Source organism: Hirundo rustica, chromosome 17, assembly GCF_015227805.2.
Source record: "Hirundo rustica isolate bHirRus1 chromosome 17, bHirRus1.pri.v3, whole genome shotgun sequence".
Lineage (NCBI taxonomy): Eukaryota > Metazoa > Chordata > Aves > Passeriformes > Hirundinidae > Hirundo > Hirundo rustica.
This window is the reverse complement of record NC_053466.1, coordinates 11,762,515-11,790,211: the sequence shown is the minus strand read 5'-3', so window position 1 is coordinate 11,790,211 and position 27,697 is coordinate 11,762,515. Positions and strand designations below refer to the sequence as shown.

General features: G+C 45.8%; 3 protein-coding genes across 10 annotated transcripts in view; all 3 read left to right on the top strand.

Annotated features, from left to right (window-relative positions):
- Positions 1 to 3,065: 3,065 nt before the first annotated feature.
- Positions 3,066 to 12,242, top strand: LOC120760619 (glutathione S-transferase theta-1). The gene is made up of 6 exons (XM_040081080.2): positions 3,066 to 3,239; positions 3,332 to 3,388; positions 6,361 to 6,448; positions 7,532 to 7,682; positions 9,856 to 10,032; positions 11,026 to 12,242. The coding sequence occupies exons 1-6, from the start codon at positions 3,128 to 3,130 to the stop codon at positions 11,224 to 11,226; spliced, it is 786 nt and encodes a 261-aa protein (XP_039937014.1). The 5' UTR covers positions 3,066 to 3,127; the 3' UTR covers positions 11,227 to 12,242.
- A 1,380-nt stretch (positions 12,243 to 13,622) lies between these two features.
- LOC120760727 (D-dopachrome decarboxylase) lies at positions 13,623 to 16,201 on the top strand. The gene is made up of 3 exons (XM_040081267.2): positions 13,623 to 13,772; positions 13,850 to 14,025; positions 14,804 to 16,201. The coding sequence occupies exons 1-3, from the start codon at positions 13,665 to 13,667 to the stop codon at positions 14,874 to 14,876; spliced, it is 357 nt and encodes a 118-aa protein (XP_039937201.1). The 5' UTR covers positions 13,623 to 13,664; the 3' UTR covers positions 14,877 to 16,201.
- Positions 16,202 to 18,800: 2,599 nt separating this feature from the next.
- The window catches only part of CABIN1 (calcineurin binding protein 1), a 107,666-nt gene continuing 98,769 nt past the window's right edge, over positions 18,801 to 27,697 (top strand). For 5 of the 8 annotated variants that reach the window (XM_040080574.2, XM_040080575.1, XM_040080570.1 and 2 more), the window contains exons 1-12: positions 18,801 to 18,927; positions 19,909 to 20,044; positions 21,167 to 21,231; positions 21,665 to 21,757; positions 22,059 to 22,172; positions 22,336 to 22,470; positions 22,733 to 22,913; positions 23,676 to 23,805; positions 24,499 to 24,648; positions 25,505 to 25,797; positions 26,347 to 26,515; positions 26,949 to 27,085. In XM_040080574.2, coding sequence (XP_039936508.1) covers positions 21,229 to 21,231; positions 21,665 to 21,757; positions 22,059 to 22,172; positions 22,336 to 22,470; positions 22,733 to 22,913; positions 23,676 to 23,805; positions 24,499 to 24,648; positions 25,505 to 25,797; positions 26,347 to 26,515; positions 26,949 to 27,085 — 1,405 coding nt within the window. In that variant the 5' untranslated portion in view covers positions 18,801 to 18,927; positions 19,909 to 20,044; positions 21,167 to 21,228. The remainder of the gene's footprint in view (positions 18,928 to 19,908; positions 20,045 to 21,166; positions 21,232 to 21,664; positions 21,758 to 22,058; positions 22,173 to 22,335; positions 22,471 to 22,732; positions 22,914 to 23,675; positions 23,806 to 24,498; positions 24,649 to 25,504; positions 25,798 to 26,346; positions 26,516 to 26,948; positions 27,086 to 27,697) is intronic. The other 3 variants (XM_040080578.1, XM_040080573.2, XM_040080572.2) reach the window with 2 other exon arrangements.

Genomic DNA, 27,697 nt, shown 5'->3' with positions numbered 1-27,697 from the left:
GTTGTACCACCAACCACTTCCTTCCTCCAGCTGCAGCTCTAGCACACTCCAGCTGCGCTGCTGTGCAGTTAGAGGTGCCTCTGCTGCCTTACCAAGGCTGCCCAGCCTTGCTGCACTCTGCTGTTGACACCTTTGTAGGTGTCCAGCTTTTCCCCTTCTTGGAGAGAGCAGACTTCTACCAGCATCAGAAATATTGCCCACTCTTCCTGTTCAAGTATAAGCAGAGCAGAGAAACAATCAAAACCAAGAGTCTCTTTTGTAGGGTGCTAATCGTGACAGATCTCAAAATGAACTTAAGAGCAGAGCCTTTTGTGACACACATCTCCCTGCAGAATCTCCAGATAGGGCTCCTCTGCATGCAAACCATTGCACAAGCCAAGGCAAATAAAGTGTCTTTTTAAAACTTTTTTATTTACAATACTTGTAGCACGAGAGCTCCACGTCTTGAGCCAATTTTCTGCCTGTTGGAACGAGGCACAAGTTCCTTAAATTCACCCATTGTGCACTCCTGCAAGGACGGCTGCCTTTAAAACGAAGCTGGAGCTGTGCTCAGAGCTGGCTCTCTGGTGCTCCTCCACTGCTGTTTCACAAAGACAAGCACACCTGCCTCACTGCAGCGTGGCCATGATGACAGGAAGGGATTTTAAATTGTTTTTCCCATAGTTTGTGCCTGGCGTGTATGCAGCGGCGTTTTGGGCCCTTCCCACAGGACAAAGCACCTCCCTTGAGTAACTCCTGGGATGGCCACAGAGTTAAAACCAGATAAATCTGCCTCGTTCTTTGCTCTAGATCATGGAGATAAGGCTGCTCATCCTTGTACTTTGCCTTTTGCTATCCCTCCACCTCTGTATTTTGTTCCTTTATGTCATTGGATCTTGTCTGGTTCCAGTTCCTAGACTGAAAGCCCTGGGAGCTGCGTGCCAAAACCCAACAGGTTGTGCAAGTTTTGCTTGCCTTGGTACAAGGTCTGTTGTGTGTCTGCTCCCCTTTCACCCTGAAAAGGGAGAGGGGTTACACCTCCACTGTCAGCTTAATGTGTCAGCTCAATCGAACCTTTTCGACTCAGCTTCCTCAATCCTTGCCAGGGCTGCTTGGAAAAAAGTGAGAACCTGTGATTGCTGGAATCAAATGAAGTTGTAACACACAAAACAGGAGGAATGTTTAAAAAATAAAGAAATGTCCTGAGACTTTTTCTAAATGATTAAGAAATAAACTGCAAAATTCAATGCAATTTTTTTTTTTTTTTCTGTCTTGTTCCTGTTTCCAAAATACTGCCAGAGAAAATGGGGGCAGGAAAAATGGTCTTTGACATGATGGGAGTCAAATGTAAATACAGTGCTAGAAGCACTAGCCCGGAGCCAGGAATAATCAATCAAATGGCCAATAACACAACCAGATAAAAGTACCTCTTTGGTTATGTGGGCTGTGCAGTGCAGTCAGCAAATTGGAGAAAAAGTTGAGGAAGGAGCATTTCCAGGAGGCACATGAAAAGTCCTTTGAAGTTCAGATAGGACTAATGGATCAACTGAACCACGAATAAAGGAGCAAAGTGAACCCACGCTGCTAATGTTGCTGCACACTGCTGAGATCAACACTCTTCTCAATGATATCTCAGAGTATGGTATGGGAGCATTTTGAAGCACAAAGACTTCTCCAACTATTACCTGCACAGAGCCACTTTCATGCTCCTTTTCCCCACTCCCTTAACATTTAAGATTCCTTTGCACTGAAGGAGTTTGAACTCAAGCAGCAGCCACAATACTCTGTGAGCTGTGATCTGCAGCATATCGGTGCTGGGTGCAGGTGCTCAAGAGGGTGAACTGTGCTGCAGGGGAAGTGAAGGGTGTGCACAGCCCTCTCCCTGTTCTGGCTGAGAAACCGAAAAACTCTTACAGTGCCCTTCTAAATCTGAAAGTTCTAAATGCCTGGAAATGTTCCAGTTTGTAGTTTGTCTAGTCCACAAGCTCCCAGCTCAGTACCCAAGCCTCTTGACCACCCTTTTCACCATACTGTACACAAGTAAAAGAGCAACTGATCCTCCAGTTCCCTCTCCCTGAGATTCCCATGGCTCTTTCCAAAGATCTGTGTGTGACATACAGGCTCTCCGCCACACTGATAGCAAGGTGTCAGCGCAGCTGAGGTGGGTTTGACTGGGGGTGACTTTGCCCTGAGTGGCTCAGCTGCTCTATCTCCCAGGTCCCAGAAGTCCCTGTACTGAAGCCAGCACGTCACCTTCCCGAATTACCCAGCTGTGAAACGCTGCGGGCTCAGTGCAAGGGCTTGGATTGAGTCTAAGCTTCCTCAGTTCTCCTTCACTTGCACGAAAATCTGAAGTGACAAATACCGGGGAGAAAGGAAAGTCACTTTGAGTGAGTATGCAGACGTAATGTCCACAGAGAAGTCCTCCACGCTTCACTGCCATTCAGATGTCACCTTGCAGCAGAGACTATGTGACCAAAGAATTACGTTCTGAACTGAAAACCGTGCTGAGATCTGGCAGTGCATGATTAACACTGGCTTAGAGGATACTGTGCAAAGGCCTTGTCTGCGGTGTGGCACAACCCTGCAGAACCGTGTTCCAAAACCCAGCTTTTACCTTGTGAGAGCCGTAGTGGGATGCTGTGGGTGAGTGGCTCCCGAGCCCCTGCGGAGCCAGCCAAAGCCGCGGAGGGGAGCGGCAGCCCCTCTCCCGTACTGTTTAGTACAACTAAACTGCCCGTTACCCGCGGGCTGTCGATGCTCACGTTACCTTCCCTTCCTGCGGGAGAACGAACGGACACGACGCCAGCCGCAGCGGGCCAGGCCCGCCGGACGCTGTGGGAAGGGGAGCTCTCTAACCGCTGTCCCCACTCCGGCCGTGCCTCCCCGCCCCTGCCCGGCTCAGGGGGCTCTCCCGGGCTCCTCCAGCGCTCTCCGGCCCTCGCCCCGGAGGAGAGACCCCGCTCCCTCTGCCCCCGCCCCGCAGGACCGCCGGGCGGCTCGGGGGAGGGAAGGAGGGAGGGACGGAGGGACGGACGGAGGGCACCTCCCGCCCGGCGCGGCTCGGCCCCCGCCGGCCCATGCGGGGCGGCTCCGGGCGCTCGCCGGCAGAGCTGCCGCAGCTCCCCTCAGGGCGGCCCGGGTCGGGATGGGGCTGGAGCTGTACCTGGACCTGCTCTCGCAGCCCTGCCGCTCCATCTACATCTTCGCCCGGAGCAACAACATCCCCTTCGAGTTCAAGCACGTGGAGCTGTTCAAAGGTGGGACGGGCGCTGCCCCGGGGAGGCGGCGGGGCCGGGGCGGGCGCGGCCCGGCGGGGCCCGGGCTCAGCCGCTCTCTTGGCTCTTGGCAGACTCGGTGCTGGGGAAGAAGCCGGCGGCGGGGAGCGGCGCGGAGCAGCCCCGGGCAGGTGAGGGCAGGGCAGCGGACGGGAGGGGCCCCGCAGGCCGAGCGTGTCCCGCGGGCGGGGAGGGACCGGACCGCGCCCGGCGCGGTAACGCGAGCCCCGGGCCGGGAACGGGCTGAGCCCCCGCTGCGGCCCCGGAGGCGGCGGGGCTTTGCTCTCACGGACCCCGGGCGAACCCCTTCGCGTCCAGGAGCAGCGGCGCCCTTCAGCCCGGTGAGAGGGAAGGGCGAGCTCCCAGGGTCACCCGAGTGATGCTGAATCCCTGCGCTGCCCAGGGGCACCGAGCGCAGTGCTTTGACCGTGCGGCTCCGGTTCCCAGAGCGGTCTCGTAGCTCTGCTGCATCTATTTTTGTGGCTCTCCAAGGAATGTTCCTCTAGCCGTTTCTAGCAAGTTAGTCACACTGACAGCCGAGGAGTGCTCTGGGAATGCTGCACTTTGCGGAAACACTCAGCTGTTCAGGCTCATCCGACTGTATGACCATTGCCCGGTTAAATGTTGCATTTTCCTAGTAAATTGCTACTTGTGTGCCTAAGGCAAAGCACGTTACTCGAAAACCCTTGTTTGAGGATTAGATGATTAGGCAGGTATGTGATTGGCAAATAGAGTGGGATTTTCCCACTTCAATTTCCATAAAATCTTCCCCACTGCTCTTTTTACCCACTAGTAAACCTCCCTCTCTGCACTATGACTTACGCTTAAGATTTCCTCATGTGTGCAGTTTGCCCTGCTTTTTGACTTGGGTACTCTGCTTGTTGACGTTACACCTCAAAGCCCAACAATCCACACTGTGAGTATCTATATCTATCAATATCTATCTGTATCTCCATCCATCCTTGGGAGTCATCAAGAACTAATTATACAGGTACAACTGATGTTAAATAGAACTGTAAGTCAAGCCAACATCACAGGAATTATAAAGATGGGCCACCCAATACCACTAAACAAAAAGGGTGGCTCTGCTGGCTGGGAGAGAGGCACAAACTTAAATTCTGCTAAACAGCGAATGCAAATAGCGATCTCTATGTTCATCCAATAAGCCGTGGGTCCCAATGAAACAGCCTGAGCTGGTGCTCACACCAAGGCATTTACCAGTTCACAGCTCAGTCAGAGTCTCAGCACGGGTCTTTTATGTTTATGAACAAACCAAAGTAACTGATGCCATCCCCGGGCTGTCACATACACTGACCTACTGTCCAATGTGCTGTAATGACGTGTTAGCACCATCAGGGAAAAAATCTGCTCAGTATTCCTGCTAGAACTGCTGTATGATGAAAGCTCTGTGAAATCTGATTCAGGCTATCCTCACCCACTGCTTATTTCTCATGTCCTTGTTTCTTAGTTTCCTGCTGCCCTGGATAATAAACACAGGCAGCAGGACAACCAAACAGCTGGGTCTGACAAGGGACTGCTCGTTAGCTGTGAGCATTGCTGACTGGCAACTTTCTTGTGTTTTTCCAAAGGCCAACTGAACACCACAGATCTCACCAGAGCTGGGTGTGTGGTGAGCACTGGCCTTTGGGGCCCTTCTAACAGCACAGAACAAAGCACCTTCCCTGAGCAGCTCCTTGCTTGACAGTAGATTACAAACATTTGCCTCGCTGTTTCTGTGATACAAATCCTGGGGGTGAGGCATCCTGTACTTTGCCCACTGGCTTGATTTTTGGATGTTTTTATTTTTATACTCAATTTTCTCAATTATTAGGCTTAACTTGTGCTTTCTATCAGGCTATTACTTTTAAGAAGCCTTACCTAGGGCTTCCTACCTCTCCTGACAGCGTTGCCTGGTTCTGCTGTGCAAATGGAACCTCTTACCCAGCTAAGCTGGAAGCCAGCATCACAGCAGGTAGCCAGAGACTTTTCCTAATGAAAAGGGGAATGTGGGTTTGAATCCCTTCAAATAGCAGATGAATGTGAACCTTAGTCTCTTATGAAGCTACTTACACTGGAATTTTAAAAACCTAACTTCTCAAAGAAGAAACAAGGTAGAGGCTAGTCAGTTGGAAAGGAGAACAAGTGGTAATGTATGCTCTGCTTGATTTAACTCATTATGTGAAATTGATCTAAGGGAAAGTAGTCAGTAATTGTAATGCAGCAACCTGCCTTCTCCCAGCCCTTCCCAAAGCAGCTGCAAATAAACCTGTTTGTCCAGAGGCTGGTTTTATTTCCCAGAGATTATTTCCTACTGCACATTTGTCCAGTAATGTAGACACTGCCACTGCTTCCTCAGTGGGTACAAATAGTTCTTACAGATGGAGATGACTGTAAGTTAATGATCCTTTTTCTTGTCTTTTTTTGGACAAGGGGCTTTTTGTACAAGACCTCCTGCTGGTCACACTGATTTGATCAGGATTTGCACCTTAATCTTCATGTCTCCTCAGGAGCACTTAAAACAAGCAAAGCAAACAAATTCCTCACAGCTTTTCTTACTCAGGTGTCCATGGGCTGTTGTGCAATTCCCTGGCATTTAACTGCAGACTTGCAAGTCTGGTGCCAGCAGTGGGAAACTGAAAGCCTGATTAGATAGCCAGCTGTTAATTCTTCCATGGGACTATGGAGTTTAAATTCTCACAGGATGGTGTCTTCCTCCTGTGTTTTCCTGTTAGAAGTAGGTTGACACGCAGAGTCAGGAGTAACACAGAGTCAAGAGTAGCGCAGGGTTGAGGTGTCTGAGCTTCCCTGCCCCTAGCCAATGTCCACTCTGTCAGTAAGTTCTGCCAGTGTCCTGGTACCTGAGTCAAGCAAGAGAACTCCTGGTAGAAACACAAACTGCTCCATGCCACGTGTGCAGCCTGAGCCGAGTGCCCTCTGCAGACAGCTCTTACTCTGACATTTCATTGCCTTTCAATTGTGAGCTATGACCCTACTGGGAAAACCTCACACAGTTCACTGGTCATGCAGCTGGCTGCGGGTGTTTCATTTATCATGGGCTGGCAGAGACACTTCTAACCTCAGACTTGTCTGTTCTTGTTCTTAGGGCCATCAAACAGTGAAGGTGCAGGCAAAGTCAGCCTCTTGAAGAAAGTACCAGCACTGAAGGACGGAGACTTCACCCTTGCAGAATGGTAAGAACTCAGTCCTTAGACTTCCTCGTGTACCAGCAATCTGTGCTGCATTCAGAAGATGTCATTCCCATGGAATAATTAAGGATCACAGAATATATGAACATGCTGGTTATTTTTAATAGTATAACCTCATTTGATCTCTTTCCACTTTCTGTTTGAATTATCTTTCAGAATGTAAACAACTCAGCTGACTTAGCTTCTTCATCTCACCCTGAATGCACTTACCTCAAAATGGGATTATAAACATTTCTGGGAGATGTTTAAAGCTTATAAAAATCCCTTTCACCCTAAGAAAAGAAATCCCTTTTACTCTAGGAAAGAATTCTGTTTATCTGAATTAGTCATAAAGGCTGAGTGAACATCTACACAGATAAAATTTAGGCTTTACATAAAAAGATTAATATGGAGACTGGTTAATGATGTCATAATACTGAAACAATTGAACTATAGCAGTATCAGCGTGGTAGGGGTGTCTGCATTTTCTTCCATTTTGTCAGCACGTTTTCTGTAGCATCTTTTTTTGTATTCTTGCAGATGACTAAGACATTTTTCCATCTGACTTCTGCCAGTTAGTGAAAGTATAAACATCTGGACAAACACAAAAAGATTGTGTAGGGCTTCCTTGCTGAGAATTCCACTGACTTCAGTGGAAGCTGCATGCTGGAGACAGACCTGTTAAAAGGCAGCAATAACCCATCAGAGAGTTTCATTTAGTACACAGGCACAGAAAGAACACAGGTCTCTGAGAGATGGGTCAGGCAAGGAGCGAGTTACCATCACTGGGAGACGGTCATGGAGGTTTACTGTTTGTTTACCCCAGCACTTTCTAGCAGCACCATAGAACAGTGCTGTGATTTTCCAGCAGGTTAAAGTTTCCTTAGAAGCTGAGGTGATTAAGGGCCACTGATGTCAACATGAATTAGATGCCTTTATACGGTCCCTAGACTCCACTGGAAATCCTGATCTGAATGCTTTTTAGTGGAAGCAACAAGCTGAGAAGGAGCAGGAGAGGGAGCTTAGGCCAAAGCACTCTGCATGGTAACTGCCTGACCCCTCTCTTGTCTCCTGCCGACGCGTGAGCAGCACGGCCATTCTGCTGTACCTGAGCCGAAAGTACAACACTCCCGACCACTGGTACCCCTCAGACATACAGAAACGGGCCCGGGTGGATGAGTACCTCTCCTGGCACCACGCTAACATCCGGGCCAACGCTCCTAAGACCATGTGGATCAAGGTACGGAGACTGACTCTAAAAACGTGAGTAAAGTAATGTTTTCCTGTGAGAATATTGAGCATTTTAACAGTCCCAGTTCAGAGACAGTTTGTCACGATGAAACAACAAACGTGGGGACATTCCCAGCTGAAAGGAGCTGTTGGAGAAAGAGCTGTTCCAAACTGATCAATGTCAGGATTTGGCCAAAGCAGATTTGGCCATTTTGGTTTTTCCCCTTAAAGAAGGTCTGGTACAGAAGGTCTCAAACCCAACAGGCTTTCATTGCCTGGATTTGTAAGTGAATATGTAACAGATTTAGTATTGCTTCCAACGGCCTCCCCCTCCCTCACAGCTGTGCAGAGTGTGCACATAGGCAGAGTTTGGCTTTGGTGAACATTTGTTTTTTTGCTGGAAGCATGAAGACTTGAATTCTTCATACAAGTCCCTGCAGCCTCCTTAGGGTGGAAATCCAGAAGGAGTCTTCTGCTTCCAGCACGCTGCTTCTCTGAAATAGGCTCAGGGACAGAGAGGAGAGAGACACTGAGAAGCAGATTTTCTTTACTCAGTGTAGTCAGGCTAATTTAGATTTAGGCAAAATTACCTGATTCATCTGAACCAGAAAATCATTTAGTATCAGAAGATTTTGCTGGACACCTATTTTCAGCCAACTCACCAGACACTTAATGCAACTACCCCTGGAGAGACCTAGGTGCAAGTATGGTTCTGCGAGGACAGCTGGTATGGAATTTCAGATGAAATCAGGATTGTTAGTAAGCAGGTAAGAACTTCACTCCTGCATTGCAAAGTTTGCCCTTGTTTGTGTCTAACAAAGCATACCAGGACTCATTTATCTTCTTGAATTTATTGATATTTGATTTTTTGGCTATAGAGTACAGAGAAGCAATTCAAATATGAGTCCGATTCATACAAGAAGCAATTTCTTCCAGCCTCTGCAGACTCTCACTGCAGTGCTCCAAGGGAAAAAAATCCAACTAATTGCTGCTGATGATGATTAGATAGCCCAGATGCAGAAAAGGTTCTCGGGATAACGTAAATACGGGAAGATATAAAGCCACCATGTAAGAGAAGCATATTAGCTAGAAGTGGGTGAAGATAGACAGCCCTGAGATAAGGAAAAGGAAGAAGATGCCATTTCAAGCAATTTTACCCAAAGATCCCGTCATGCATAATTGGAATCACTTAGGAAAAGAACTGGCCACAAATTTTCTGATTAAATAGATTCCACATGTATTTGGCCAAAATCCTGGCTTGGATTAAGCAATCCCAACTTGAATTGTTGAATATACTGGCAGTAAGCAGTAATTCAGTCCACTCACACTGACTGAAATTTGTGTGTTTAATTTTCATTCTCTAAATAAACTGTACTTCTTTAGCTGTGGAAGGTGAAGGCAGCACAGCTGCGAAACACTGTGGGCTCCAGTGGTGCTTACACCTCAGTGACCGGTGAAAAGTACTGTGGAAAGGCAAATACCTCCTGTGCCAGCAAGTCTGTGCAGACACAAGACTGCACTTACATGACTGCTCCAGAAAAATTTCTAGTGGTTTAAACAATGGTGCTTTAAGCCACAGAAAGGTTTGTGTAAAAATAGTATTGACCACTTCCAGCCTTACTGGCCGCTGTCACACAGAGAAAGCCATTTCTGTCTCTCCAGCCAGCACTGATGCATTCTAGTCCTTCCGATGCTCCTGCTACAGCCACCACCATTCCCTCCTCTCCGTCACCCCGTGGGACAGGCAGCTGCCAGCAGCACCCAGTTCCACAGCAGGGTGCCTGGCAGCGCTGGCTGCTGGGCAGCTGCTGGTGACACAGAGCATGTAGCAGGGGTGACAGAGATTTGTCTTCCCTGGAGCTGTTGCCCATTTTTCTTTTGCAGCCCAACAGGGTGGAGTGGGAGGGCACAGCTGCCAGGCACAAAATGAGATGAGGATCCTTGATTTTGCTGCTCACATTGCTGCTGATTAGCTGGAGGTCATTGCCATGGCAGGTCAGCCACGTAGGACTGCTGGTGTGCTCTCTGTCCAGGAGCTCTCTGGAGCTGCCACAGTCCATGAAGCTCTGTCATCCCCTTCTGTGGCTTTATTGCAGGTCACTGATGATCATGGAGTGTAACTTAAATTACTGCTACTACAGAAAAGATGGTCATGTGTGCTGTTATGTCCCTTCTCTCCTCAGGTATTGATTCCCCTCTTCACAGGGCAGCCACTGCCTTCAGAGAAGCTCCAGGAGGTTATGGAGGGGCTGTCCACTTCCCTGAAGCAATTTGAGGAGAGGTTCCTGCAGGACAAGGCTTTTATCATTGGGAGTGAGATCTCCCTGGCAGATCTTGTGGCCATTGTGGAACTGATGCAAGTGAGTGCTGGAGTGTGGTGAGGAAGCGTCAGCACAAGGGAAAACAGATGCTGCTGAGCAGGGAGAGTGCAGCATGTGGTAACACTGCACTAGGAGGAGAAACAGGGACATGTCTCAGCAGAACTGGCCTAAGACAATGGGGAGGATGTGGGAGTGGGTTCAGAATGGCAATGAAAACCCAAAAAAATAGCTGGCTGTAACAGATGTCTTTTGTTTCTCATCTCTAGCAATAACCTCTTGTTCATTTTTTATCATGATTTTATTTTTAACCTCCACAGAAGGAGGTAATATATAAAGTGAGAAGGAATAGCAGACAGGTCTGATGAAATGAGACCACTATATAGGAATATTTCTATCATTCAAGAATTCCGTGTCTGGAAGATGAAAAAAATGCCTCAGACAGAGGCAATCAAATTAAGTCTGTTACAAATTGGTTGTTGCTTGCCAGACTACCAGGGCCTGGACCCTGCAGCCCAGCAGTGATGTCTTTCTCCCAGTTCAGAGTCCAAGGGACTGAAAAACAGCAGTTCTGCTTCTCTACATTGTGTTCCAGAGAGTGGCACAAGCAGAAAGCAGGAGGGTAGATTGTGTTAATTAGGACACTGGTTCAGTTAAACACTTCACCTTTTGTGCCGGGTGTTGCTGTATAATCCAGCACTCTGTACTGCAAACTGGGCAGTGGTCCCTGGAACTGCCAGCCCACCACAGCTTCAGTGGCTGAAAATCACTCACGGAATGTGGTCATGTATGCTGCACTAAACAGCTATTCCAGCACCCAGGAACTGAGCTGTAAATGCCCTTGAGAATACAAGTTAGCTTTTGTGTCCCCCAGATAAGTACACCTGACCCGAGGAGATTTCCCTCCTTCCTACTGCTCCTCTATGAGCTCCTCCTTTTTTCCCCCTTTACCTACAAGTATACTTTTAGTGCCTGTTGTCTCAGTTAAGAAGTGACTGCCCCAAGCCTCACTGTTGCTCTCTCCCTTTCCCGCAGCCTGTTGGAGTTGGTTGTGACATCTTCGAAGACAGACCCAGGCTGAGGGAGTGGCGCAGGCGGGTGGAGGACGCTGTGGGGAAGGAGCTTTTTTTCCAAGCCCATGAGATGATCCTCAATATCAAAGAACTGAGCAATATTCAAATTGATCCACAGCTGAAAGAGCAACTGGCACCTGTGTTGATGAAGATGTTGAAATGAATTCACCTATCTTAGCATTTTTCCTGCCTTTATTTTTTTCCTTTTTAACTTCTTCTCTGACATCCAGTTCCACATGTAACTGGAAAGAGCACTGTAATTCTAACACAGAAATTGCAGAGTGTTTCCCCAGGGCCAGGTCTTTCTTTATCTCTGGGGGTGGAAGCAGGGGAAAGTTTAAGACCTAAACCATTAAATTTATACAAAAGGCTGAGGCCTTACAGATCACTTAATGCACATCTGGATTTTATTTCAGTGTCAGTCTTCTCAGAGATGGTAGAGACAAGAACGGTATTTCCTGACAGAATTCAAGCCAGCCTAGAAACTGGGAACGTTAAAGAAGTAAATATGATGAAGATAATTCGTTTTAATTTTAAAATTTGTACTGCAAAGTATGCCTGATCCTCATCTTCCCAACATGTGTCTGCACAGCCAAGTAGAGCACAAAACTACTCCACAAAAGTAAAAAAATAGAAATTTTGAAAGTTTCTTATTGTTGAGGCATTTTGCTTGGCTGTCCATGTACATCGCACACTTCTTTTTCCCTTGCAGTTCCTTTGAGAAATTTCTTTACGTTCATCAGCAACTGTGAATCTTTATAATTCTTCAGTTTAACCGCTGCTTTGGATTTCTGGAAGCCTGGGTTCTGTTGGTGCTCTGCCTACCAGTACATGGGTGGCAGCAGCTGTTCTTGGAGATTCATGCTGCCGGTGGCCACAGCCTTGGAATAACTGCCTACCTAAAATATCATGTTGATGTTATATAGAAAGAATGCATTCACTGTGTTTTCATGAAAGAGAATATAACTACACAAATTGGGTTTTTTCCTATGGTAATACTGTGATAGCAATCCACATTTCTCCTAGGAAATGTAGAGAGGGAATAAATGCAGACATGCTCCTCTGAGACTGTTTTGGATGGAAGTTCACCAAGTAAGTCACCCTGTGCAGCTGAAGTAATAAGAGAGATTTTGTGGCATTGAGCAACACATGCATCACAATAAAAGGGCAAAGAGTTGTTTTGGAGCTTTTGGGCTCTCTTTCTTGGCTGTTTGTTTCTGCTCAGTTATCGCTCAAACACAAAATCCTTTTGTATTGCAGCACAATTTATGAGGCAAAACTGAACAAATACAACCATTTCCAGTTTCTTCAGTTGAAAATAACAAATTGTAAAGATGCAGAAATTGGTGGAATATAAATCTGTATATTTCCATTCATAAGTAGTTGCTGCCCTTACCCTAAAATCCTTGCCAAAAATTTCTTCCTGTAAAGACTAAAACAAAATGAGTAGTGGAATTAAGGAATTGCTTCTTTCACTAATCAAATAACTGCTTTTTCTTTCTTCCTCCAGTGCTTGGCTAGTGACATTTTTTGCTGGCAAGTTCTAAAAAACCTGTTGTTTTCTCGTGGTGTTTTTCACCAAGACTTCAGTTCTAGATACTACTCTGTCCTAGAAATCTTTTCCCAGCCTTATTGCTGGCTGTTTTTTGCACATGACTCTTAGTGCCAGTATTATCTTCACCAGCAGCAGTGGAGGCCAAGCAATTCCAAATACAAAAAACCCCTGAGCAATTCCATCAGTTTTCATTAGCATTGTCTACATTTGTAGGAAACCAAGATGTCACATTACACAAGGAAAATTTTCCCGACAGTTTTGTGCCTTAAATGATGACCTTTTCTAGTATAGCTGGTTCATAACCCTTTGGTGTAAAGGAGCTCATGGAACCTCAGCGGCTTCTGAGAAGCCTCTGAGCTCTACTTTAAACACCTCTGATCTTAGATTAGACCGTCCCTGTGAGCCAGCCTGCCGAGGTCACTTACCAACCCGGGAGCTCAGCGTCCTGATTGCTCGAAATCCTCGTAATTAATACACGTTGGATAAAACAGTAAACCTCTCTGCTTGCTTTTTAATTTCTTGTCATTTGGTTGTTCTGAGAAATTACGGCCCTTCAATTCTCAACCCTCCCTGCACAGAGGTGTCTGGTGTGGTGACCTGAAATGTTTTTCCACCGGCAGTAAGGGCCGTCACAAAACTCATTTTACCCATCCGTGAGTGAGATGTGACGGCTGTGGTCTCACAGCCTCTAATGCACACCGCAGCCATGCCGGCGGTGAATCCCAAAGGCCCGGCAGCCGGCTGGGGTGAAGCGGAGTAACCCGCCGGGGCTTGGCCAGAGCGAGGGGCAGCGGCAGGGCAGGTCCCGGGCTGAGCCCGCCCCCGCCGCGGCTCCGCTCCTGGGGCTCCGGGGGCGGGGCAGGGTGAAGCGGAGTAACCCGCCGAGGTTTGGCCAGAGCGAGGGGCAGCGGCAGGGCAGGTCCCGGGCTGAGCCCGCCCCCGCCGCGGCTCCGCTGCTGGGCGGCTCCGGGGCGGGGCCGGGGCCGGGCCGGGCCGGGCTCGGGGCGCGCAGGCAGAGGCGGTGCGGGCCGCGGGGCAGGGGCGCTATGCCGTTCGTGGAGCTGGACACCAGCCTGCCGGCCGAGCGGCTGCCGCCGGGGCTGGCGCAGACCCTGTGCGCCGCCGCCGCGGACATCCTGGGCAAGCCGGCGGAGGTGAGCGGGGCCCGGGCGGCGGGGCAGGGGCCGGCCGGGCCGGAGGAGGCGGGCGCTGACGGTGGCTGTCCCGGCAGAGGGTGAACGTGACGGTGCGGAGCGGGCTGCCCATGGTGCTGTCGGGCTCGGCCGAGCCGTGCGCCCAGCTGGTCGTGTCCTCCATCGGCGTGGTGGGCACGGCGGAGCAGAACAAGGGGCACAGCGCCCGCTTCTTCGACGTCCTGACGGCGCAGCTGGGCCTCGGCCCCGAGCGGTGAGTGCGGCCTGGCGGGGGCTCTGCCCGGGGGGCACCGTGCGCACCCCAAGGGCAGCGAGGGCGTCCTCCCATCGCGCCTAGGGGTCTGTGTGGTCCACGGAGATGGAACACGACGAACAAGTACCAAAGGGATGTTCAGAGTAGTGAGATAGTGGCAGTTCCCATGTCCTCCAGGAGACTAAATGGTAATACCGATCCAAGACGAGATCGCAAACAGTAAGTGCTCGTGGATGCTGAATCCCAGACGTGGTTTGGAACCAGATAAAACCATAGGTATGCACTTGTTGAACAGTCTGGGTGTTGCTGTTCTCTGAAGATCAGTAGTTACGGTTGGTGAAACTGGTGCAAACCCCACCAGAACCGGTAGAGCTTCACAGGGGTCACCCTGCCAAATGCTGGAACAAGGCTGTTCCTGAAGGTCAGCCATGTCCATCTCTGCTTGTCTTGCCCATCTCTCCAGAGGAGAGTGATAATAATACTTCCCTACCTCTTGGATGAAATCCCTGCCAAGATTATGCACTATGTGGTCCCTTCTAAAATGGACAAGCATCTCATTTAAAGTGTTGAAATACAGACTGCTTTTGTTTGTGTGGGTGAAGTCTGTTTGTACCCTGACCGTGCACACTTTATGTCTCCTTCTGTTAAATGAACACCCTGAAGTGTAAGACAGTGAGACCCTAGTGCAGATTTTCTACTATGTTGCAAACTGGGCAGCGATAATGTTTAATTGTAAAATAATGTTTCCTGTCCACATCTTTGCTCTTATACCCAAAAGGATTGTCATCCGCTTTTACCCACTGGAGCCCTGGCAGATCGGCAAGAACAAGACAGTCATGACATTCCTGTGATCCTTTGAGTGGCCCGCGGAACAAAGCAATGACGAAGGCAACCCGGAGATGATCAGCTCTGCCTGTCTACGTATTTCTTCTTGTGATCAAATCTGTGTAGCTCTGCACTTTCATCTGAATGATTCACTTTCGTCTTTGAATCTACTGTTTATCTACTTGTTCCCTCTTGTGATCAAATCTGCATAGCCCTGCACTTTTCTCTTTGCATCCGGTACACACAAAGCTCAAGAGTGAGGCAATTAACTGTACTGATTTTACTGAAGTAGTTCAAAGTCTTTGTTTCAAACTCAGGCCTAGACAAATCTGCTTGTGGCAGTAAAAAGTTTAATTCTAGAATGTTTGGCTTTACTGAGGACCAGAGAGGTTCTGAGGTTTATCTAGTTTTTCTCATAGTTTGCAAGGCAGAAAAAATCCTTTTTACTGTTTCTCTGTAGCAGCAGAAGGGTCTCAGGCCAGCGAAGATGACCTGGAAGTCCAATTTTTTTCTTTTTCAGGCTCCTCTGAAAGCCCTTTGTGGAACGAGAAGTGATTATTGGGAGAGAAGTTTAGGGATTGAAGGCTCATGTCAGATCTTGTGCTCTGTGCTCTGCCATTGCCACCTCCTGTGACTGCTCCTACAAAGTGTTACTTGTTCACAAGGTTTTCAGGGCTCAATGTCTGTCTGCTGATGGCAGTGTCTGAAGGAGAGAGTCACTTCTGAAGACCTGCACTGTGCCACCAGAAAATATTTTGAGATGTTTCTGCTACTGCCAGCTTTAATTCCTGCTGTCCACTGTTTGTTCAGAGTCCTTTTCCTCGCTGTTATGGGGAGTTTTGGGATGATACAGCATCCCTCTGTGATCTGTAGCTTGGTTTCCAGCTCAGTGTCCCTGCAGAGAAGTGGTTTGGGTTTTTAGGACCCGTATACTCCCTCACTTAATAACTGGAATACACAGGGCATTTTATTAAAACAAAAGCAGGGTACTTCTTGTGTATGTGTTGCCTCTGCCTTCTGCTGTTAATGAAAACATTTCTCAGTTCCCTTTCACTCTGTGACTTGGTCAGGTGGAGGTCAGGGAGCTCAGCACATCCCTGGGACGTGGGGGTCTGTGAGAGCACAAGGCTGAAGGCAGCTTTTGTGCTCCTTCATCTTTCTAAGTGAAGTGTTATTTGTTTATGGCTTTATTGAAAATACTCCTTCTAATTGGCATTTTAACATTTGTTCCTTACACACCATAAATAATTTCTCTGTTTGACAAGTCTGACAGGAATATATCAAACACAGATTTGTGTATCAGGCTGGGGGGACTACACCTTATCTGGTTAATAAACTGTAGCAAAGCTTCTTTGGTAAGTGGCAGTTTACTGGCTAATAGCATTGGGGGTTTGTAGGTCTTACTGCTTGGAGACACATTGTGGCTGCCCCAGGGCTCTCTATTTTCTCAGGAGATCTTTTCAGTCAAAAGTCAGGCAAGGAACAGGTAGGTGAACTGAGTCTGAGAACACTGACTCAGCAGTACTCTGATGCAGAGGAGGACTGCCCTGGCTTTGCACCAGCTTGAGGTGAATATTTCGAAATGCAGAAAATAATCTCACTTTAATTCTGATCTGCAGATGGTTAATTTCCTGGAGGTCCTTCTGCCTCCTCAAGTGACAACCACAAACCCTTGCCAAAGCCTTTGTTTCCTTCAGAGAAAAATTGCTCAGCCCTGGGCCCCAGTTCTCTTGGTTTTGGGCCATGTTGGCCACCTGGGGATTTCTGGAGGCTCTGTGCTTTCCTCACCCTTGGCTGCTCCCACTGTGGGCTTGTGCTTGGGAAGAACTTCTCCAGTATTACAGAGTTGAGCAAGAAGATGTAAGAAAGTTCATGTTGATCTGAAGAAATGGCCTATTTATTACTTCACTGAGCTAATGTTGGAATAGGTTTGACAGTATTTTGGGACTCGAGAAGGATAATCTGCAAAGGAGTTATGCAGGCCCCTGGAACCTTCCCCAGGGCATGAACACATCAACCAACAGAAGCAGGAAACGTTTTTCACACCTCAGGCTGGAGAAAATCAGATACATCATCCTTATCTATGCCTCGGCAATGTTATTATACAATCCCTTTCCCCTGAATGCTACGTGCAGATAGTCCCAGTTCCATGGGCTGGAGCCTGCCTGACATCTGGAGTTAGTATATCCCAGCTGTGCTTAATCTTTTTACTGTTGTGCCCAGGCTCAACCTAAGGTTAACAAATATTTCTGCTCCCCAAAGTGGCCTCTGTAGTTTGAGAAAGCTGTATAGGCATGTGTTCCAATTGAAAGGCAATGCCCTGATTTTGAACACTGTGTAACCATTTCCTAGCCTCCAACCTTTGGACTTTGGACAATCTTTCTGTGTATTTACCCTAGAGAGGAGCAATGAGGCCCTGAGGATGATGCACCACTGACAGGAAAGTACTGCAGGGTTGTGATAGCTTTGGAAGTTACTCTCCAAACAGCAGAGTGATGCTGCTGCTCACAGCAGCCCTGTGCTCGGTGTGTCACGTGGATAGAAGGGCTTTAACACAAATTTGAGATGAAGAGGGCCCTTCCTCATCGTGCTAAGTGGTGATGCGGCGCAGTGCTTGAGCACAAGTGTGATGTGATGAGTTGTAGCAGCAGGAGTATTCAAACAAGAGGTTCTGTCCCACAGCTGGGGCCTTGCCAGCCTGGCATGTGCTGAGGTCTCTGTGGGGCTGCAGGTGGCACATCTGCTCTTTGACACTCGCTGCTGTCTGACCACTTAAATAAAGCCATTTACACACAGAGCCCTCTCACTGCTGGGCTTCACTTCCCCCAGATCCCAGGGGCACAGAAGGTGTTCCCAACTCCAGCTAGCTCCATGGCAAGCTTTAGGGAAACTCAGTGGCCTGGGGCTGATTTACAGCCCCCTGGGCAGGGGATCCACACACACTCAGGGTTTTTGCCCACACACCCCACACAAGCTGCATCTGAAGCTCCTGGGACAGAATAACATCTGACCTTCCTGTCACCTGTTGAGAAGGAGCAGTCTTTAGACATATTAATTTCTGAAGTTGTAATCCAAATTTTGCAGATGGGCTGCAAAAAGAGGATGACAGTGCCTCACTTTATGAAGGAAAGCAGCTCTGCCCAGCATTGTTTGTGCGGGTGTTAGGGTGTTTGAGTGTTGAAAAGGCAAGGAACTGCTTTCTGCCTTTGCACCATTTTTCTGTGAGAAATCCCCAGACATATTCCATTTGGAAGATCAGCTCCACATTTTGGAGTTGGGCTGCTGAAAGTTAATGACAATACGTTTCCTTGGAAAGGAATGCTCGTGGTCCCGGTGTTGTCCGACAACACTGTCCCGAGGTAGAGGAAACACCTTTCTGTCCTCACAGCTTTTGAGTGGGATCAATCCTTGGATGTATTAATTCTTGGAAGTGGCATCCAAATTTTGCTGGTCAATCCCTGAACGGGAATGGTGACACTTTTCCATAGAAAACACCTGAACCCAGTGTTTCAGGTGCAGATACTAGGCTGCCCAGGAGAGGTAAAGGCCAGCATGTCCTGGTACTTTTGGTGTTGGAGCAATCAGTCTTAAGCTGCGCCAGGGGAGGTCTAGATTGGATATTGGGAGGAATTTCTCCACACAAAAAGTGATTAAGACATTAGACCGTGCTGCCCAGGGAGGTGGTGGAGTCACCGTCCCTGGAAGCGTTTAACGACAGACTGGATGTAGTCTGGTCGGTACGGCGGTGTTCGGTCCCAGCTGAGGCCCTGACCCCGGAGCTCTTTCCGAGCCCCACCGACCCCGGGACTCCGTGACCTGCGAGCGCCCTCAGCCGCGCTCCCGCCCTCGCGCCCCGCAGTGCGCAGCGCTCCCATTGGCTGTCTGCGGAAGGGCGGCTCGGCCAATGAGGCGCTGCCTTGTTGGCGCCGGGGCTCCGGAGGCGGTTGCGGTGGAAACCGCCGGTGCGCGGCTCCCGGGGGAGCGGCGGGAGCCCGAGGGACCCGCGCCGGGAACCCGCGGGAGCGCCCCGGGAAGCCCCCGGGAGCAGCGCCGGCATGCCGGGGGCGGCCCCGCGAGGTGAGTGTCCCGTCCGCCCGGCCCCGCGGAGGGGCAGCCGGCGTTTGGGCCCTGCCCGGTGAGGGTAGCGAGAGCCCGGCCTGGGCGCCCTCGCCCGCGCCGCTCCCTCCGCGGAGTCACGGTCGGAGGCGAACACGGGCCCCCGCCTGCTCCCGGCCCTGTGTGCCGCTCCACGGGCGAGCGGCGGGAGCAGCGTCCCTGCCCCTCCGTGCAGAAAGTGATCGTGTTTCGGTAAAAACGGCTTGTGCTAAAGTGAGTCTGATCTTTGCAATGTAAAAAAAAAAAAATCCAAACCAAAAATCAAGTGTTTTTTTTTTAAACGTGTGTCTGCAATGTATGGATCCCAAGTATAGCTGGAACAACAAAAGCCGGGAAAGCCCAAGTCATTCCCTTTGTTTCTTACTTAGAAGTTGAGAACACAAGCTCTGGGGGCAAGAGTTGACATTGGAAATGTTTTCTTAAATTTTAAATTACTGAGGTTAAAAGAGAAAAGGTTTGAAGGCAAAAGGCTTGTTGCCTTTCAGGATGTGCACACCTGTTGTAGCCACAGATTTATAGCTGAGACACTCTTGTATCTGAAAAAATTCAAACTGGGTTGTAATACTTAATATGAAGGAAAGATTAATTTTTTGCCTGTTTATCTCGTGTCGCTGTGTTCCTCTGGAAGTCCTTGTAGCGATGTGCCCAGTTCCTAAATGCTGTGGCACTTGTGTAACTCGCTCCCCTGTCAGGGTAGGTTTGCAGCCATGTGCAGTGCCTGGTTTAAACCAAAATAAAATAACACTCGTGCAAAAACTGTGTGGGGGCAACACTGCCCTTGTTTTCTAGCAGCATCTCACAGTCCTCTTTGCTTCTGCGCTTTCAACCGGTGAACACCAGGCAGGAGAGATGCTAAATGGTTATTATTAAGTTCCTGTGTGTTACAAACTTCCAATAAAAATAATAAGTAGAACTGAAATTGTTTTCCCACCTTTTCTGTAGTTGCAGTTTCCCCAAGAGTCCAACCTCGGAAGTAAAGTCTTGACCACAGTCTCTGCTGTTGACTTCCTCTGCCACCTTGAGCAAGATTATTTGGATTCAGCAAAAGAATTGGGCATATTACTGAATATAGGCATTTGTAAGTGGACTTAAACCCCATCAGCTTAAATATGGAATTGATTTGGGATCATACAGACAGACTTACTTAAATGTCATAAGCATCTACACCCTGTCCAAATGTGTAACATTCAGTCTGTCTGGAAGAGGTGACCATTAGTCTCTGTGTATGTATTTTCTTCATGTGAAAAGTAGACAAGGAATCTGTCCTGAAGGAGATTTGAGGTTTTATTAATGTTTATCTGGTGACTTTAAAGAGAAAAATGCTTTATTGCTGTGCAGTTGTCAGTTTGATTTAACTACAAGCGAGGAGAGCCAGTGGTGCATGGGCGAGCAAATGCTCATTGCTGAATGAGTGAAATTCCTGTCAAGGCATTATTTTCTCTACATGCAGAGCTAATCATGATGATGTATGAGTTAATTCAGCTTATGGTTCAAAACTCCCACTGCTTCCTGCTGTGGTTAATTCTGGACTTACTCTTCTATTAATGTAGTCTCCCATATTAAAGACTGTTTTTAGCCTGTCTTGCATGTGTCATCTTCTTGTTTGAGTTGATGGGAAAGTTTTATCATACAGCAGTGGAGGTTTTCTATAAAAGTAGCACAGAGCTCTTTCATATATTTTTTCCTTTACTAACATGATGTTTCAAGCAGTTAATTGAATATAAATTATGGGCTTACTTATGAGGAAAAAATACTTACAGGTTATGAAGGTGTATTTACCCCTTCAAACTTTTTATCAGGGGTATAAAAAGGACTGGAAGTTTGAGTGTCCTTTTTTGGAATGAAGAAATGCTAGTAGTAAAACTTCAGTTTCTTTTGTTTGCATCCATCTGGTAGATCTCAGTGTGTCTGCAGTAGCTGTAACATGGTTTTGCATTAGGGCTGGTCTGTAGAGGGTGGTCAGTATACTCAGAATAATTCTGGTGCAAACACTGGTTCTGTTCTAGCAGGGATGGCAGTAATGGAAGTGATTCCTCAGTGGAATTATTGTTCCTCAGTGGCTGGGCTGTCTAATTCTTGGCATGGGGTGGTGGTTGATTGGTTATTAATGTGTGCTTGTAAAGCATTCCCAGCCCATCTTTTCCTTTGGAATGTTTTCTTTGTGATCAGAATAAATACTCTAATGCTGTTTGCTTTCCAGACCTGTTTGTGATAGACCTTTCCTTCTATTCCTGAAGAAAGACATTGTGAAAAGCTGTGAAAATGGTAAGGGTTTTTTGAGGTGTTTTGGTAGAAATAAAATGGAGAATTTTCTCCTTCCCTGGGTCTATGAATAAATTGTCATTGTGAGAACATTGTTTTTGGAGTGATTGTAGTTATTGGCAAATTTAAGAATTTGGGGAAAAAAAAAAAAAAAAATCCCTGTAATGCACATGTCTATTCTCGGAAAGCTGTTGCTTGTAAGACGCTTGAGATTTAGTTTTTTCAGCTGATTTCGGATAGGAAATGGTTTTGATATTGTTTATTTGCAATTAGGGCTGATTAAATTAATTACAGCTCTTGTAACTTTATGTAGAGATCTATCAGTATTGTTCGTGTACCAGTTAATTAAAAAGAAAAGAGAAAAATCCAGTTTTCAAAGGAAACTGGGACATATGTAGATGTCACATTTCTTGTCTCATCTCAATTGTCATTCCAGATTCGAATTGCAGCACTGAATGCGAGCTCCACGGTTGAGGATGACTATGAGGGTACCTTCAAAAGTCATAAGACACAGACAAAGGAAGCTCAGGTAAGTAATTCCACAATTTTCTTAATGAGTTTTTTTCTTGAGGGGAGTTTTGTCCTCTAGGTGCAGGTATTTGTTCAACCATGATATTTTGGTTTTGTGAAAGTTTAGTTACTCTTATCTCTTGAACCCTCCTTTAGCAAACTAAAACTTCACTCAAATGAGTTATTTTAGTACAGTAACACAAATGTTCTGCTATATGGCAGAAAGTATTAGAGATGTGAAACCACTGAAATACATAATAATCATAAGTATATTAAATAAAGTTGTCTTAATAAATACATTCTAATTATTTAAATCACAGGAAGCAGAAGCTTTTGCTTTGTACCACAAAGCTTTGGACCTTCAGAAACATGACCGGTTTGAAGAGTCTGCTAAAGCTTATCATGAACTACTTGAGATTCGTCTTCTGCGAGAGGTCAGTGGCCTTGAGGGAATGACCCTCTAGAAACTGTTTGCTATATTTTGTCTTGCTTCGTTACATACAAAAACGTCAATATTATCAATTAGCAAGTTGTTAGCTGTTTGCGTTACTTGTCTGATTCCTACTGCTGACGTTGCATTTATTTTATAATTTCTAGGCGGTTCTTTCTGGTGATGAGAAAGAAGGGCTGAAACACCCGGGTTTGATGTTAAAATATTCCACCTATAAAAACCTAGCACAACTGGCAGCACAGCGGGATGACTTAGAGACAGCCATGGAGTTCTATCTGGAGGTACAGTGCAGCTGGAATTAGACACTGGAGCCTTAATGTTTGTAAAAACCTTCTAAAATACAGACATACACATCCAGCATACATCATGTCAGTGTATGGTTGAATACTATATTCTTCCTGATGCTGTATGGGATAAAATTGCTCCACCATTCAGTCCCCAAAGCAGTTGTGATCCTGCTGAAAACGGAAGCAGCGCCATTCCTGCAGCAAAGTGGGTGTGCATGTCTGAAATGTGGATAATATTGTTTGTTGTGCTTTCTAGGCTGTAATGCTGGACTCCACTGATGTCAACCTCTGGTATAAAATTGGTCGTGTGGCAATAAAACTGATCCGCCTACCCTTGGCTCGTCATGCTTTTGAAGAAGGGCTCAGGTGTAATCCTGATCACTGGCCTTGTTTAGATAACCTTATCACAATTTTGTATACACTCAGTGACTACACGAGTGAGTACAACGCATGAGAAACATCTCAGTATGTGTGTAATTTTACATACCAAGAAAAACCGTAACAATGAAATCATAAATCATATAGGTTAAAGTGTATAAGCAATGCAGCAGGGTTTGATAGAGACTGCTACTTCATGATAGAGATTTTACCGAATTATAGAGCATGATGGTTTAGTAAGTTTTGGTTACCCTGAAAATGAATGTCTGTGGTCTCAGAGATCAGAGCCTCTGCAGGAAGTTTCCCAGTACACTGTTCCTTTGCATTTCCATGGATGTTGGTTTTGGCTTTCTAGCAGTTTCCTGCTGCACAGCTCTAGGATTTGGGTATAAAAATACAGTCTCACTCATGATCCTGGTAGGATTAATTGGAGTTACAGCAGTGGATACACTGCTTGCTTTACTAATGGAATCTGCAGTTAAGACATTTGATAACATAAAAATGGTGAATAATTTTGTTTATATTTTATGGTTTTAATTCCTTCTGTACCAGAACAGGCTTGAAAGTAAGTGAAAGATGTACTGCAAACATTGTTTAAACAAGATGAATTTTGTTCTTTTTCTGGATACAATACCTAGGATGACACAATAGGCTATTTTAACTGTATGCATGTAATTATTTGACACATTACAAAGCAATTGGACTAATTAATGTAAATGTCACATTTGGGTGGAATTCAGTGTTGCATGTGAGGCCTAGAAATGGGAGCTCTGAATGAACCAAGGCAGCCACTGACCGTTCAATTTCTATTTCTCTGTCAGCATGTTTGTACTTTATCTGCAAAGCTCTGGAAAAAGACTGTCTGTATAGCAAAGGATTGGTTCTGAAGGAGAAGATCTTTGAGGAGCAGCCTTGCCTCCAGAAAGATTCCTTAAGGATGTTCCTCAAATGGTGAATGTTGTCTTAGAGTATATATACTGCCTTTGGAATGTAAATTTTGGGTTTGGGGTTGCTCAAAAAACCTGCTGAGATCTTGTGCTTTAAGTGATAGGAACACCTTGCTGACCTGCCTTCTGAATAATGTTACGTGTTGGTGCTGCTGACAGAATGTTCTTCGGGAATTCCTTTTGGAGGGAGGGAGAAAGAGGAAAAAAATCCATTCGTTGCTGCTCATTTATTTTCATACCTAGATCTCTTGGAATCGTCTGCCTTTGTTCTCCTTATTAGTTCCTGATCCCTGCAGCATTCGCTTTAGTTTTCCTAATTAAAACAAACCAATAACAACCAAAACAACTTCTGGCCCTCCCCAAGAAAGCCTCACCAAAACCTCCCCACACGTTACTGCTTTTCTTTCTGCATGGATTTTATAGTATGAGTGGCTAGGAGGAAAGTGGGAAAATAGAGGCCCATAAAATTTACAGGATCTAAGTTAACTGATCACTCAGGACAAAGATTTCTGATGGTTGTTTTTATATGTGTGCCATAAAGTTGGTAACATAATGTTACGTGAATGCTTCTTTTAATGCTGTTTCTGTTATGTTATATGAGAGTATTAAATGAATCCCCTCTAAGCTTTAATTAAAAAAAACCCCAAAAACTGGCAAAAAACCCTTTACCTTATCTCCATTTCTTATTATTTCTTAGTGACATGTCTATCCATAATGTGAATGTGAGTGCAGCTGAAACAGGAAGGATCATAAATGAAGCACTGGAGCTGCGTAAGCAAAGACAGGCGTTGCTGGTGCGTGACAGAGAGCCAGACCTCAGACTGGTGCAGCCAATTCCCTTTTTCACGTACGTCTTTATATTTTCTCTTTTCAAAAAGATCCTCTGAAGCACAGGTTCTGACTACTGTGCTGTGCTTCAGACTTCTTCAAAGCACCTTTTTTTTTTCCTTGTAAAAACAAACGAAACTCCTCAGTATATTCTTACTAGCTTAGAGGCTGGTTTGGTGTATTTATGATTTTAGCATAAACCCCATAGCTATTAGTTTACAACTTTTGATTTTAAACCAGTGACGTAAAAAAATAAATGTGGTATCTGAGAACAATTTGGCAGCTATTCTAGTGTATTACTGGACTTTTCATATATAACTAATTTGTATGTGAATTTCAAAGCAAGTTTTGCTTTTAAAAACTGTGTTTACTATCGGGATAATGAAAACTCGGGAAAAAAGTTGCAGTTCTTTATTTGCAGGAAGATATAAGGATACTAATAAGTTGTTATATGTTTTTATTAAGGCATAAAGGATTGTAGTTTGGTTATTGTATTGCCCATATTTTTCTGGAATATTAATGGACTCTGCATGCAGTTGTATTGCAGAGTTGTTTCTCCTTGTGAATAGGGATGAGTTCTTTTAGTGTTGAATGCAGAACCTGAAAATTTTCTTTGACACTACATTTTTTAGCTTTTACTGTAATTTCCTCAACAACTACTGCATGGACCCCTTGTGTTTTTGGAGACATTTTTTGAGTGATGGGACAGGTTTTTGATACTCAGGTGTGTTTTACTGTCCCACTGAGAAGCTGCTCGTGCTATCTCTAAGCTGTTGGGGAAAAACAATGTTGAATGCTGTTAGGTTTGTAAACTTAAAGTAGAAAATAATGTGACAAGAGCTGAAGCTGTGATGCCCTTGTGTTTCCACTTGCAGGTGGAAGTGTTTAGGAGAAGCCTTACTTGCCATGTATCAGCACCTGACAACATGTGAACCTCCTCGACCCAGCCTGGGGAAGAGAATCGATCTCTCCGACTACAGAGACCCAGTTCAGCATCTGATGCTTTCTCCCACCTCTACTCCTGTCAGTGTTATTCAGCCAACTCCTGTCAGCACGAATCCAGTGGTGACAGTGCCAGATCCTGTGTTACCTTACACTCCAACCACACCCAACTTCCCAAGTCACAGCCAGAGTTCACTGGAGCCAGGAGCTACTGTAGGTGAGCAAGGTACTTCAGTCTAAGGTTCAAGATATCTTTCCTACTTACCTGGGTATAAAAACCACTTCAGGATTCTTTGGGACGTGCTGTCTTTCAGCTGCATGTTGGTGGAGTCAGAACCTTTTCAGCATATGTGTAACATCTGATCGAGAAAGCAAAGGAGTATCTGACCTTTTCTACTTCTGTGCTGTTGCCTCATGCTTCAGTTTTTCAGTCTTTAAGATGAGAAAAATTGTGACTCCATTCCAGCAGTGATGCATATCAAACTTTTAATGCTGGGAAGGGCCTTGAGCTCCATAGAATGAATGAGCTGTTTTACAGGAAGATGACTGTGATATTTTTCTGCTCATGTGTCACTTAAGAAGCTGAGAAAACCAAGCTGTCACCTATATTTATTTGAAATCTGCACAAGGTGTTTTTTGGCATTGTCTTCAGAAGGAAACCAATGAATCTCAAGTGTTACTGTGTAATTATTTTTTTAAAAATAAAAAGGATTACTCACTTTTTATTTGTCGATTTAACCTGTCAGGTGTTGGCTTTTTTTCATTATGTTTTTAGGTGACATGTCTGCGGGTGATAAATCTAAGAAAGGAGTGAAGCGAAGAAGAATTACAGAAGATAGTGGTGAAACAGCCAAAAGGAGATCTGCTAGAGTTCGGAACACCAAGTGTAAAAAAGAGGAGAAGGTTGACTTTCAAGAGCTGTTGGTGAAGTTCCTTCCTTCCAGGTAATGTACAGCAAAACCTTTCATTATCAGATAATCATAGAGAGGCAGCTGTTTGGGAGTTTGTTTGATTGATATTCCCCCACCCTTAAAATTACCACTCCCTATCTTATTTTTTGAAGCAGATGTGGTGCATTATCTTCTGATAAATTTAATATCATTTTAAGTAGTAAAAATTGCTGAGTAGAAATTGAAAATTAAAAAAGCTTTTACTACTGTTGAAGTGAATTAGTGGACAATGCACATATCAAAATTGCTAAGATAAAGTAATCTTGATTTGGACAAAAGGAACTGGATGCAAATCTCTGAATTTGTTTCAGTAATTTATTTTCACTGTTAAAATTTGCGCAATGTTTCATATTTAGGTTTCACCTAGTAATGAAAGCAAGCATGAGGACTTTGTTGATATTGTGTTTTTTGCCCCCGTTTGACACAGATTAAGGAAATTAGATCCTGAGGAGGAGGAGGACCCTTTCAACAACTATGAGGTGCAATCAGAGATCAAAGAGGATAATTTTCAGCATGTTGGACCACATAGGATGTCATTTGATTCTACAACATTTATGGAATCAGGTAAGGATTTCATTATAAACCCCGTTCTTTCTTTGTTGTTTTTTCCATATTGTATGCTTTATTCTCTTTATTTTCTTGTCATGCCTAGAAGATACAGAAATACATGCTATTTTAAAAAGTGTAATTTTATGGTATGGAAGTATCTCAGTACTAATTTTTTAAGTCTTGGGGGATTGCTTAATCACTGTGTGCAGGAGCCTGTCATGTGGAATTTCCTATTTAAACTGATTGGAATACAGTAATTGAATTATGCACATGTGCAGCACAGGAAACTGCTGTGAGATAAGTGCAGAAAGCACTGTTGAAACTTCATTCTTTCAAGTGATGATCTTCTCAGCCTTACACATATAGGTGTCACCGAGACACACAAAGCAGCCACACGCAGACAAGTGGTTTTGCAGAGCAGAGGTTTCTCCGTCCAGCCCAAAAGCTGAATCCAGGCGGAGAGAGAGCCTCTTTGTTTTATTTCTTACTTTTTATACATTTGTGGGTCTAGCAGAAGATTGGCTTCTGGGGTTTTTAACCCCTCAGCCAAGTGGCTAAACCAACTGTCAGTTACAATTGTTTTCAGGTTAGAAATATGCAAACAAAGGACAGAGAATGAAAAACAAA

What these genes read in the sequence shown, in the direction of transcription:
- LOC120760727 (XM_040081267.2), top strand. Translation starts at nt 13,665, where the DNA reads ATGCCGTTCGTGGAGCTGGACACCAGCCTGCCGGCCGAGCGGCTGCCG. An exon ending in TCCTGGGCAAGCCGGCGGAG is followed by an intron (nt 13,773 to 13,849) that starts GTGAGCGGGGCC and finishes CTGTCCCGGCAG; the next exon opens with AGGGTGAACGTGACGGTGCG. An exon ending in CTGGGCCTCGGCCCCGAGCG is followed by an intron (nt 14,026 to 14,803) that starts GTGAGTGCGGCC and finishes TATACCCAAAAG; the next exon opens with GATTGTCATCCGCTTTTACC.
- LOC120760619 (XM_040081080.2), top strand. Translation starts at nt 3,128, where the DNA reads ATGGGGCTGGAGCTGTACCTGGACCTGCTCTCGCAGCCCTGCCGCTCC. An exon ending in GCACGTGGAGCTGTTCAAAG is followed by an intron (nt 3,240 to 3,331) that starts GTGGGACGGGCG and finishes GGCTCTTGGCAG; the next exon opens with ACTCGGTGCTGGGGAAGAAG. An exon ending in GACTTCACCCTTGCAGAATG is followed by an intron (nt 6,449 to 7,531) that starts GTAAGAACTCAG and finishes ACGCGTGAGCAG; the next exon opens with CACGGCCATTCTGCTGTACC.